General features: G+C 37.5%; 1 protein-coding gene across 1 annotated transcript; it reads right to left on the bottom strand.

Annotated features, from left to right (window-relative positions):
- Positions 1-754: 754 nt before the first annotated feature.
- On the bottom strand, positions 755-11,968 carry CCDC122 (coiled-coil domain containing 122). The gene is made up of 4 exons (XM_030551261.1): positions 11,855-11,968; positions 6,188-6,586; positions 2,878-2,994; positions 755-904 (listed from the first exon to the last, which is right to left on the bottom strand). Exons 1-4 carry the CDS (start codon positions 11,966-11,968, stop codon positions 755-757), a joined length of 780 nt encoding a protein of 259 aa, XP_030407121.1.
- Positions 11,969-13,326: the final 1,358 nt, after the last annotated feature.

Genomic DNA, 13,326 nt, shown 5'->3' with positions numbered 1-13,326 from the left:
AGGGTTAGACTGTGGCACTTAGCCACAACTCTGAATAAGTGGTAGTGTAGTCCTGCACAGCCTTACCAGGAGCTCTGGGAGCGATTGTTTTAGGAGGTGCAATTCTTAAACCATGATTGTCCCAGGCCCTTTCATGGTAAGCAAGCAGAAAAGATATGTATGTCTTCTTTCTCTCCCACACACTTGTTCTAGGGCGAGGGGAATCCTGGCACACGGAGAGCAGGAATGCTATAGTATCTTGCACAGCTGACTCTTCCACATGGCAAAATACTACCAGAGAGCTCAGAGTTACTTAGTACACTGCACTGATTAGAGTTGTGCATGAAAGATCTGAAGCTTTTGTATCTCATTAAATGCAATTATCCTCCTCATAAATTTCCCAGAGTGAAAAACAACGCAGAACTTGATCTAAAAAAAAAAAATCAAAAAAATCCAACCAAACAAAAAGGAACTTTCCAAATTTATATGGTCTTAAGGGATTTTCAAATGTTGGCAGATGTTTTTGAAGGCAATCTGGGAATTGTAATAAATTCCTTCCTGAGAAGTCATTGGCCCTATGAACAAAAGAGAACTTTGCTTTAGGCCATTAAAGTTGGCACAGGACACAAAGTATTCTAGAGCACAGAGCAGGAGCGGGAAAAATCACTCATCCTTAGTCCAAGGTTCAAGGGATTATTTCCAACAACCACCTGTTATATATAAAGGATGACATATATTATAAATGGCTGAGCATTGTATTGTACTGTACTATATATCACTCTGTTACTCCAAGACACTTTCTTAGTTCAGCTGCCTTTTTTTCCATCTGTTGAATGTTCCAGTGCCACTGTCTTCTGTTCAACTGGAGTTTGTTCAGTTGACAATGCAAACGTTTTAGAATAGCATCACATCTTTTATTCTGTACCTAATAAAATAGAATAAAATATATCTGAGGGCTTTTTGCAGGTAACACATGAAACACAAAGATTCAGACTAATGTAGCTGGCAGGGCTGTAAGGTCAGGAAAGCTGCACTGCTTTGGCAAACGTTAATTTGTACAGAAAAGACTACAGATGATACAAAGAGCAGCGGATGAAGATACTTTTTCATTCCTCAAAAACTGGATTTGACTGTAACTTAGCTTACTAGAGAAATAAGTTAGATCAGTGGGTTTCAAACTGTGGGTCAGGACCCCAAAGTGGGTCATGGCCCTATTTTAATGGGGTCGCCAGGGCCAGCATTAGACATGCAGTGACCCAACGCCGAAGCTGAAGCCCTAGCTCCAGCGCCACCTGGGGTGACAGGGCTCAGGCTGTGGCCCCGTCTCCACCCCACCCAGGGCACCGGCTCCTAGACTGCGGCCCCCTTCTGGGGTTATGTAGTAACTTTGTTATCAGAAGGTGCTCACGGTGCAATGAAGCTTGGGAATGCCTGAGTTAGATGATCTCTTCATAGTCTCCAATATTCATATCAGACAACCAACCAAATGCTTTGCTGACTTTGGCCTAGGAGTTTTCCATCCAAACACCTCATAGACCAAGGCATTTGCCTTGTGAAACTTTCTCGGCTTTTTACAAAAAAAAAAAAAAAAAAGGATACCCTCAAAGGGTGTGTGTGTGTGCTTTGTGTTTTAGAGGGGTTTTTTGTTTATTTGTTTGTTTTTTTCAGATTCCCCTTTCCTCTGAGACCTACAGAGCTCACAGTCCAAACAACTTAAAGAAAATGGAAAGTAACCCCAGGATCAAAGTTAATCTTTAGCCCACAACAGTCATAAATTAGGTATTAACTGATTGGAGTATAAAGGGCATTAATTACATTTATTCTGATAACCTAATGTCTTACAAAGTGCTTTCAGATGACCTAAAACTCCTCCTCTATCTTTCTCAGATGGATTTTGTCATGATAATAAAGTCTGTTTTCAGATGCTGAAGAACAGAGAGTTGACCTAGGATCTTAAAATGATTGTATTTTAGTTTTTAGTTTAAGAATTTTCTCCTGTTCCTTGTAATCTGAAAAAAATTCCCCTCTCTCCCTTCCATATTGTAGTGCTCTATTGCGCTAGTCTCAAATCTGTTCAAAACCTTTATATCATCAGGCTTTGAATCCGATCGTTACACTTTATGGCATTTAATTTGCCTAACAAGACAAAGGATATGAAAGTCTGAGGCTCAACACCTCTCAGATGTACTTTTGAATATCACTCAACTATTTAAACAGATCACTTCATATCGATTAATAATACTGTCTGGGCAAATAGCAAATTAGGAGTAGTTGTGCTCTCTGTACTTTACAGCCAGCTCATATTTTGAACGTGCTCAGGAAGGCCATTTTCTTGGTGCAATTGATTCATCCATTGGTTAGATATCAGGTACCACAGGAAAGCAACGAACAGTCAAGACAGAAACAATTAGTAATCTGTTTTAGGTAAATTGTGCATACTATCCCATTGCAGACTCTTTCTTAAAATTCCCAGTATTACTTCCTTTCCCCAAACATCTTAAACTTGACACCTATAAAGAGCAACTTTTAGAAACAACAAGTGTTACAAGTTCAGCAATCTCTTCATTCGCTTTCAGAAGAAGGCAAAGGAGAAGTGATTGACATTATTCTAAGATCTCATGGCTGAATTCCTTCCTAGAATGTTGTGGAGGAAAATGCTGATGACTAAAATTTTTCCCATGCTCTCAAAAATTCGAATATCTGCTCTCAAGGTTAGATGAGTTCTACCAATATTAAATATTCTTCAGGATTTGAGTCTAATGGTGTTATCATTGGTTAATGTATATGCTTGGATATGTAGCAACCTGTTTAGTAAAATATTTTACAACTTCAACTACAATATGTATGTTCTGTCATATGACTGTAATTATATTCTAGTCAAATAACTCTAAACCTTACCTCAATCTCTTTTCTAAGCTTAGCATGCACTTTTTTCTCTTCTTCAAGCAATTTTTTCTTTTCATTGATAGACTCTTTTACTATAGTAACTTCCTCTATTAAATGTGTAATTTCTTCCTGAAGATACAAGTGGGAATTAAAAACAAAAAAAATCCCAACCCCCATTTGTAAAACAAAGATAACTCTAATATGAATGGTTTACCTTCTGTAATGTCATTTTAACAATCTGTTTGCATAAGCATTGACTTTAGCTAAAGAAATAAGTTCAACAGTTTAAAAGTTTGACTTAAATAAACTTCCTGCCTATCTAGCAAATCATATGTATTGATGTAGTTACAAAAACTAAACAGTAATATTGCTCAGGGACAGGACTACAGCTACAGGGATGCAACAATTTGAATGTCTCTAGCACACTATTGCACACATAACTTTAAAAAAAAAGTATTTAGAAGTGTGTATATATACGAGACTAATAGTCAACTTTAAAAATTCAGTCATGGGGAATAATGTGTGTAATATGTGAACTACATTCTCCTCCCATGTGAAATCTAATGCTAATGGAATTATGGCTATTGTGTTTATCAAAGTGTAAGCAGGGAATGAGCTCTCCCCTGACATCAAGTGATGAGCTGGGGGAAAAAGACTTGAGGACCCCACTGTATTTCCATGAACACACCTACTCTGCCTCAGAATTCAGCAGACAAACTGTGTTGCCAAAGTGATCAATTTTGGCTGGTGTTGGGTTACAAATCACTTTAGCATTGAGTGCAGGGGTAAATAAATGTTATTTTTACAGTAAAGGGCAGCAGAACTGTGCTCAACACGTGCTGATTGAGAGGGTCACCTCAACTGAACTGCACTTGCTAAGCAGTGGAAAGGGATGCTAAATCTTAATGAAAGGGGAGCAGGGGCGGGGGCTGTGGCTGTTCCTGTTCCTGTTCTTACTTGGTGGTGTGGGTTCTTTCTAAATGTCTTAGATACTATTTGATACGCCCCTCCCCATTTTTTAAAGACAGAGCTCATTAAATTCAGTTGAGAATCTTTTGATTTTTTTAAGCGATCACTATAGCTGAAGTCTCTGAAAACCAGTTCTAAATGCTAATCCTTAGGCCAGGTCTACACTACAGTGGCACAGTTATGCCCATGCAGCATTTTAAGTGTAGACCTGCTCTTAGACCTGCTGTGGGGCAGCATTTCAGCAAAACAGCCTGCAAAGGCTGTGAGATTCCCCATGAATTGCTGAAATCACTGAGAGCTGGGTTAGGTGGTGGGACCTCAAGACACGGTGTCACAGAGGTTACAGAAGAGCTACAGGTGGCAGCAGAGAAAGTGATGGTATAGCGGCCAACGGGGGTAGAGCGAACGGCAGTGCAGTGATGGCAGCAGGCAGGGATACAGAGCGAATGGTGGCAACTGTGAGCCAATTGCAGCGGCTATGGCCCTAGGTCTTTGCTGACCAAGGACAGCAACTGCAAGTGGGGTGCAGTGGAGGGAGAGGGGAGTGGCTTGTTAAAGGAATACTTGTTTGTGGGACTTTCACACTGTCAGGTGAGAACCTGGGGCGAAGGACGCTGCCCAGCGTACTCTGGGGTGAGGTGATCACATGAACACTTGCTTTTGAATATGGTCATGGTGTTTTCCCGAACTAATGTTTGTTTCCTTTTCCCTTTTAATAAAAGTTCTTGTTGGTTATACATAGATTCAGTGCTTGTGAGTGCACACGTATTGCCTCTCAAAGGCGCGTGGAGGTGGTGTTCAATTTTCCCAGATTACTGGGGGCGGGGCTCAAGCCAGTTCTGTTTTATAGCATTAAGATAAACCCCTCAATAGTGAACTTGGCCCTTCTTGCTGCCGACTCCACCTGGTAGAAGGGTCACATTTGTAGATGGATTTACACCTAATAAATCATAATTCATCTATTGTAATTTTCTATGATAATGCTCAAATAGCAATGTCCCCTACATAACTACATGTTTTCTAATAAAAAGGCTGGTTTCTATACAGAGTTCATTCTCAGAGAAGAAAGAGGGGATTACAACAAGATAAAACCTTCATTCTACATTTTACAATAAAAAAGCCACATGGAATTTAAAGTATATGCAGTCACAAGCCACAGAATGAACGCAGAACAATTAATTGAGTTTCCAAGCAGCAAAAAGACAGCATGTCTTCCATGTTCCTCTTTATAGCACCAGATGTGAATATAGATGTCTCTATATATTTACATAAACCTTAAATTCTAAGCTATAGTGCATATAATCACTTGATCACTTATGTAATATACACTTTTCCCACTATAGATCTGAGTGGGGGAAAAGTACAGATTATGGCATATTTGAACAATTGTAAAAGTTCAATGCCATTTATGTAAGAAAGAGACACTAAACCCTGAACAAACTTAGCCCTTACATAAGCAAGTGCAACCGCCATTGTAGTCAGTATGAGACATAACCTTCCCATGTCAAGCCTTAATTTTGTCCATTAATCTTGTTGCAAGACTTGGTTTATTATGATAATTTGTTTTTTTCAGTCTGAGAGCTGTAGGTTTAATCTAATCTCACATTACTATTATAATAGTGTAACTCCATTCTCCAGTGGAGTTACTTCCGATTTACGCCAGTGTAAGGTACATCAGAATTACACTCTGTGATTCTGAGACAATTTCAAATATGCAGTTACTTAGTTTTCCTCTATAGCTGTACATTTTTGCAGCTCAGACTGCTTTAACTTTTACAGATTTAATAAAGCATTAAAATTACACGCATACACACACACATGCTAGAGATTATACATATCAAAATTGATGTTTTTTCTCCTTCTCCCTTCTTCTGTCATCTTTTTTCACCCCTTCACCTTCTGTTCTCACATAGCTCAAGTACAATTTGTTATCAACTAAGCACTGCGCTGTTTGCGGACAGTGGTAATGTAGTAACCTTTACAGGGATATACAGTATGTGTTCTGAAAAGTGTATATGTAGGTTTATCAAAGACCTTGCAGTATCCTACAAATAACAGTGGAAACAACTGATGCATTTTAGCTGACCGCACTGTAGTTTTTCACAGCCAAGTTAATGTTGTTATATCAGGTGAACTTAGCTTTTGGAATCAAACATCACAAATAGTTGCTGGTACCATTTTTACTGTAAACTAAGATCACCATTTACTCAATCTAGCTTGGGCAATGAACCCAGATATTACACATTTCTTCACACCATAGCAAGCACTGCAAACGTAGACCAGATTATTATTTAAAATTATAACATATTTTTGTACACAATAGGAAAAGTATCTAGAAACAGAAACATCTGACCTGCACTTGTTTTATAACTTGTCCTTCAGGATTCTGGAGGTCATTCATTAATTCTTCTTTCTTTGTCTTTAGCTCTTTAACCATGTCTTGTTTTTTAGCAAGTTCGAGCATAACTGGCATTTTGCTTTCTGCTTCCCAATAAAGCTTTTTATGAGCCATTATTTTCTCATGATATGCACCATTTCTTGCAAGCATCATCTCAAATTCTTCTTGTGCTGCTTCCATGTCAAGTTTCAGCTTTATCTTTTCAGCATACAGGGATCTCACTTGGGACTCCAGACTTTCACAGTGATATTTTGTAGTTTCTATGTCATCATCTTGCTGATGAATTTGCCTTTCTGTTGCCTTTGTTTCTAATAAAGTAGACTCCATTTGTTTTTCAAGTTCTTGAAGCTCAGCCTGTAAAATATTGTAATATTCTCCTATCAGTGGAAAGCCAATGTTTGGGAGTATAGTAGCAAGCTATTTAAACAATATTATCTACATTTAGTTAACAGAATTCGTTCTTTTCATTTAATACAGAACACACAATAAAGAAATCTATGCAACTTAAAAATAGTTTGAATAGAATATATCACTAGAGTTCCATTTCCTAAGATCATCATCAAGAGATATGATAGGTGATGATTTCTGAGGTTTTATTGGGTTGGTCTTAAAGATAAGCGTACATGAAATTTGTTATCTTTCAAATGGGTTCAGCTTCTTCATATTCAGATGATGTATAGTGGGATGTGTCAGAGATCCCAACCGTATCAGTCTCCCTAATGTTTTATCTAAACTAGGAGTTTAGGCCAAACTAAACTTGACTGCTTTTCCTATTGCAGATGTGAGGTAAAATCAAGAGACAACAGACTAGAACGAAGGTAAAGGTGTTGCTCTGCATCTATATTAGGAAAAGTGGCTAAGTTAATTGGGTTTAACTAACTCAATTCGATCTGGGTTCTTACACTGCTCTTATCACCGTAATATCTGAGTGCCTTCCAATAATACATTAAGTGACATGAATAACATCTGTCAGGTGAAGTTTGTTCTCTCTTTCTCATGTTCTCCCAAGGGGGAGAATTGCATGTGCAGTGTAAGGTTTATTGTTTAGGTATGGAGTTTTGTAAAAATGTATGTACTGCTATGTGTTTATTTTAGGTCAAGGAAGTATGCCTTTCACTTGCAGTGGGAGGTAGTGATGGTCCTTAGTTCCTTTCAATTTAAGTTAACTAAGATTTTCCTAGCATCAACCACTTTTTCCTAGTCTAGATAAGCCTAAATCTTGTGATCTCCAGGACTTTTAGAAGATATTTGACTTAGTACCACCTGACATTCTGAGGGGAAAAAATAGCAATATACAAAATCATATATTAAATTGATCAAAAACTGGCTAAGTGATTCATCTAAAATGTAGTTGTAAATGATGAATTATCATCCAATGACTCATCTCTAATGAGATACAACAGGGATCAGCTTTGGGCCCAATGCTATTTAATCTCTTTATCAGTAATCTGGAAGAAAATATAAAATCATCACAGGTAAAGTTTGTTGATGACACAATAAATGGTGGAGACATAAATGATGATAAAGATAGATTTCTACAGAGAGATCTCTACAGAGAGATCTCAATTTTGTGGTAAACTGGGCTTACTTGATCAAAATGTTTTAATACAATTAAATGCATGGTCATACATTTAGGATCCAAGAATGTAGGGCATGTTAATAGGACTATGGACTGTATTTTGGAAGGCTCAGGAATGGATTTAAGGGTCCTGAGGACAACCAGCTAAACACTAACCTTGTAATGCAGATGCTGAGAGCAAATATGGTTCTTAGATGTATAGGCAGAGGAATATCAAGTAGGAGCAGGGTATTAACACCATACACAACATTAGAGAGACTATTACTGGAATACTGTGTCTAGTTCTGGTGTTCACATTTTAAAAAGGATGTTGAAAAATAATAAAGGATTCAGAAAAGATCTGTGAGAATGATTCAAGGTCTGGAGAATCTGCCTCACACTGAGCGTCTAAAGAAGTGAGATCTGTTTAATTAATCCAAGAGAAGGTTAAGAGGTGACTTGATTAAGGTCTGTAAGTACCTACATGGGGAGAAGATTTCTGACAATAGAGGGCTCTTTCATTTAACAGACAAAGGCATAATGATATTTGATGGCTGGAAGCTGAAACTAAGGAAATTCAGACTAGAAATAATTTGAAAATATTTAACAGTGAGGGTAATTATCCATTGGAACAACTTATCCAGGGCTGTGGTGGATTTTCTATCACTTTAAATCAAGCTGTAGCTCAGCCAGATTTATGGGCTTGATGTGGGAATCAGCTGATGAAATTCTATGGCCTTTGTTAAGTAAATCAGCCTATCTGATGATAATGGTGCCTCCTGATCTTAATATCTATGAATAAAACTGGGCATCATCTCTGATCTACCAGCCATCTAGGATAGACAAGTGAAAGGTCCTAATGGCAAAGATCTTGAATTTTGGAGAAGAAACGACTGTTTTATGTGCTTTCTGTGAAATACACATAAGGAAGTAGAGTTAGAGATGTACATGCAATCTTAATTTTGGTGTTTCCTGACTTTTGAGTTCATAACTATTCAACCTTAACATTAGTGCTAGCTTTTGTATGGAATGTTCTAGGTTAAAAAACCGAAAAAACTAAAGAAAATGAATGAGTGTAATTGTCCAGGACTTTGAAGCTCTGTCGGCTTCCCAAAAGTTGCATATAACCTGTGTAAATATTATAATCTAGAACTATTTGCTGTAACAATATCTCAGTATTCTGCTGCACACTCCTTAGGAAGTCTGCGCGAGGAGGCACCTCTCCTGCAGGTGATAAAAGCTTTCATGGCATGCCAGAGCAAGGTTCCCTCTGGTGAGCCATAAAAATTGTCTGCAGAAAGTAATCCCTGTGTCATGTGCCCAAGAAGGTCTAAAGAAGGAAGCTACTGTTCCACAGACCTTAGAAGATCCAAAAGAGGGGACTCCTCTCCTGTGCAACTTTAGAGCTTCCAAATTGTGGAAGGTGCAGGGGAGCTACTAAGGTAGATAGTAGATTGATAAGATAATAAAGGGGCCCCTAACTGATGCACCTTAAAAAGACCGCAGGAGCCCATCACTCAGTGGTGATTCTCCTTATGATTTCAGCAGTATGGGTGACTTGCCACTGATTGTGAAACTATCTTCTTATAGTGTGTATGGTAACGCCCATTGTTTCATGTTCTCTGTGTGTATACATATATATATATCTCTTCCTACTGTATTTTCCACTGCATGCATCCAATGAAGTGGGCTGTAGCCCACGAAAGCTTATGCTCAAATAAATTTGTTAGTCTCTAAGGTGCCATAAGTACTCCTGTTCTTTTTGCAAATAGAGACTACAGAGGGGGAGGGATAACTCAGTGGTTTGAACATTGGCCTGCTAAACCCAGGGTTGTGACTTCAGTCTTAAGGGGGCCACGTAGGGATCTGGGGCAAAACTCAGTACTTGGTCCTGAGAGCAAAGGCAGGGAGCTGGACTCAATGACCTTTCAAGGTCCCTTCCAGTTCTAGGAGATAGGTACATCTCCTGTTATTATTATTCTAAACATAAATGCAACTCTGAAACCTATCTTCCTTAGGTGCACATTGAGCTCAGCGAAAACAATCTACTCAATATGTGATTTCCCAATACACATAACTTGGTCAAAAATCAAAACAGATTTTGTCAGGAGGAAGAGTGTACACTGGTCTCTAATAGGAATTATTTTTCATGCAGAATTTCAAACCTTGGTTGTTTTATATGTAGGACTATTCCAAAAAATAGTTGCAAGAATATTTTTAGCTCAGGAATAATGTATTTCCTTTTTACTCTCTCCATGTTAAAAATATAACTTTCAGATAGAAATCAAAGCTGAATAGTTCAGTCCAAAAAGTGAGAGTTTCAAAAAACCAAGGAAGTTTTTTGCAAGGATCAGAACAGAAACCATTATGCAATCTTAGCCATAGCTATATACATCCAGTATATAATATATTACCAAACAAAACCTACACGCACGGCAGTGAAGGCTGAGGCAGGACACACCCCATCCAGTGAAAACCCATATGTACCAAAGGATTACAGGTTTCTTGAAAAAGGATACCAAAAAGTGACACAATCCAGTGGAAAAATTTATAGGGTGATTTTTAAACTCTTATTATCCTTTCTTTATCAAACCCTTCATTTTTTTTAATCAATCCACCATGAAAAAATGGCCTAAGCTTATGTTTTATGTTTTGGCTTTTGCCATTCAATTAAATTTTTGCAAAATAAAAGAATAAAACTCCTGTTAAAACTGCAGCATAATGACCTAGGCATATAACATTTTTGACAAAGCCTAAGTACAACGAGGTAAATTAAGAATGGACTAAGTATCAGAGGGGTAGCTGTGTTAGTGTTATACCAATTATATTAGACCAGTAAAAACCAGCAGGATCTTATTAAAGGGGACAAGACAAAGATGCCACATTTATTATGATAACAATTTATGACTAATAACTAATATCTTAATTCTTATACACACACATTATACCTATTACCTATACACACACGCACACACACACATTCACATTATACCTAATACCTATACACACACACATACACACATTCACACACACACACACCCACATTCATCAGGTGTTCTGCAGCTGCTGCATAGTTACCAGTCCTGAAGATAGCTTAAGTTCATGGCTTGATTTTGCAGCTTGGGTTTGTAGCTTGTGGCAGCTAACGGGCCAGGAAAGCTGGGCACAAGGCTGACCTGGATCTCTGTTAGGCAGGCACCGATGTTCTTCCATCTTGACAGCAAAATGTTACCCAGAGTCTCTCATCTCACCCTTCTTTTTTATAGGCTTTTAGTTTGGATTCAAAGTCTATAGGTCTTGCTGTGTCACGCTGCCTCTGGGTTTAGATTGATCACCCATCAATTGCAGGCGTGACTTTCAGCCTTGGACCTGGCTTTGATCTTCCTTCTGTTGTTCTGTTGTCCTTTTCTTTTTAGGGTGGATGCTTCTTACTTTGTTTAGGGCTGTTATCTAGGTCTTCAGCCGTTGGTATTTGAACTTTATCTCATCAGGACAGGCTGGGGCTGGAGGTTGATTCCATCATTCATACATACCTCATTCACACATCTAAACTAAACTAATAAGATTACAGCAGGGTTTGCAAAAATGAAGGTTGGAGGAAGTTTTACAAAATGGAGTGAGTGTTTTAAAATGGGGTTTGAATTACAATATGGAACAGAAGTTACAGTGTAGGCAAGTGTAGTGAATGGTGAACAGAAGTTACATTAATAAAGTGAACAATTGAAAACAATTTCATTTATCAGTTCTACATTAGTCTGTATCCACAAAAACAACAAGTCTGATGGCACCTTAAAGACTAACAGATTTATTTGGGCAAAAGCTTTTGTGGAGACTTGCATCTGAAGAAGTGGGTTTTTTACCCACATAAATTTATGCCCAAATAAATCTGTTAGTCTTTAAGGTGCCACCGAACTCCTCATTGTTTTTAAGAATGGACTAACTGCCTTAACTTTGAATTAAGATACCCCAGAAAAATAGAGAAATATCATCTTCCCTTATTCATAGTAATACTTTCTTGTCTATTGTACTACATTGTAAATTCAACATTCTAAATGAGATCTTACCTGTAATTGAGAAAGAACTATTTTGCTTTTTTCTATTTCTGATGCTTGTGAATGTTGCTGTTCTGCTACTTGTTTTACAACTTCAACTAATGATGGAGAATTTTGCTTAGCCATTTCTAGACAAAAGGGTAGTATTGTAAGAACACAGAATAAAAATATATTGTTTTCACATAGTCTAGTCTGATTCCCATGTTAAACAGTTGATAAAGACAAAGGACAATACTTTCAAAATATTCTGGGACTTACTCTTCATATAAGAACACAGATCCATACATTATTCCTCCTGGCCCATTTTTGATCATCAAGGAAACATAATTAATGGTCTGAAACTCAAAGGAAATGATGATAGAGCATTCAAAATCTACACTGCTGTATTTCTTCTGTAAAACTAAAATTTGTCCTTTGAGCGTTATAAATGTTGTTGCTGATGGTTCATGGGGCAGACCTTCATGTGGTATGAACAGTCATAGCTGCATATGGTCCCTACTTGTGCTAAGGATCTGTTCCCATATTGTTTGCTTACAGTTCTAATGTAATTCTAACATTGCAACAGCAATGTATGATTGATGCAATTTAATCATTAACTCCTATTATATTTAGGGCTGTGAAGTGACTAAAAAAATTAATCGTGTGATTAATCATGCTATTAAACAATAAAAGAATACCATTTATATAAATATTTTGGATGTTTTCCACATTTTCAAATATATTTATTTGAATTACAACACAAAACAAAGTGTACAGTGCTCTCTTTATATTTATTTTTATTTTAAATATTTGTACTGTAGAAATAATGGAAATAGTATTTTTCAATTAACTTAATACAAGTATTGTAGTACAATCTTTTTATTATGAAAGTTAAACTTATTAATGTAGAATTATGCACAAAAAATAACTTCATTCAAAAATAAAACAATTTAAAACATTAGTGCCTAGAAGTCCACTCAGTCCTACTTCTCTTTCAGCCAATCGCTAAGACAAACAAGTTTGTTTACATTTGCAGGAGATAATGCTGCTCGCTTCTTGTTTAGTGTCACCTGAAAGTGAGAACAGGCATTCTCAAGGCACTGTTGTAGCCAGGATTGCAAGATTTTTATGCGCCACATGTGCTAAAGATTCATATGTCCCTTCATGCTTCAACCACCCTTCCAAAGGAAGTGTGTTCATGCTGATGATGGGTTCTGCTCGATAATGATCCAAAGTAGTGCAGATCAGTGCATGTTCATTTTCATCATTTGAGTCAGATGCCACCACAAGAGGGCTGATTTTTTTTTGGTGGTTTGGATTCTGCAGTTTCCGCATTGGAGTGTTGCTCTTTTAAGACTTCTGAAAGCATGCTCCACACCCCATCCCAATCAGATTTTGGAAGACACTTCAGACTCTTAAAATTTGGGTCAAGTGCTGTAGCTATCTTTAGAAATTATCTTTAGAAATCTCACATTGGTACCTTCTTTGTGTTTTATCAAATCTGA

Source organism: Gopherus evgoodei, chromosome 1 (genome assembly GCF_007399415.2).
Source record: "Gopherus evgoodei ecotype Sinaloan lineage chromosome 1, rGopEvg1_v1.p, whole genome shotgun sequence".
Taxonomy (NCBI): domain Eukaryota; kingdom Metazoa; phylum Chordata; order Testudines; family Testudinidae; genus Gopherus; species Gopherus evgoodei.
The sequence above is the reverse complement of the archived record's forward strand: the minus strand, read 5'-3'. Positions and strand labels throughout refer to the sequence as shown.

Excerpts from the sequence above, each read along its gene's own strand:
- CCDC122 (XM_030551261.1), bottom strand. The coding sequence starts at position 11,968 with ATGGCTAAGCAAAATTCTCCATCATTAGTTGAAGTTGTAAAACAAGTA. Across the intron at positions 6,587-11,854 it reads TAGTTCTTTCTCAATTACAG|GCTGAGCTTCAAGAACTTGA; the intron begins GTAAGATCTCAT and ends AATATTTTACAG. Across the intron at positions 905-2,877 it reads AGCTTAGAAAAGAGATTGAG|GTACAGAATAAAAGATGTGA; the intron begins GTAAGGTTTAGA and ends CTATTTTATTAG.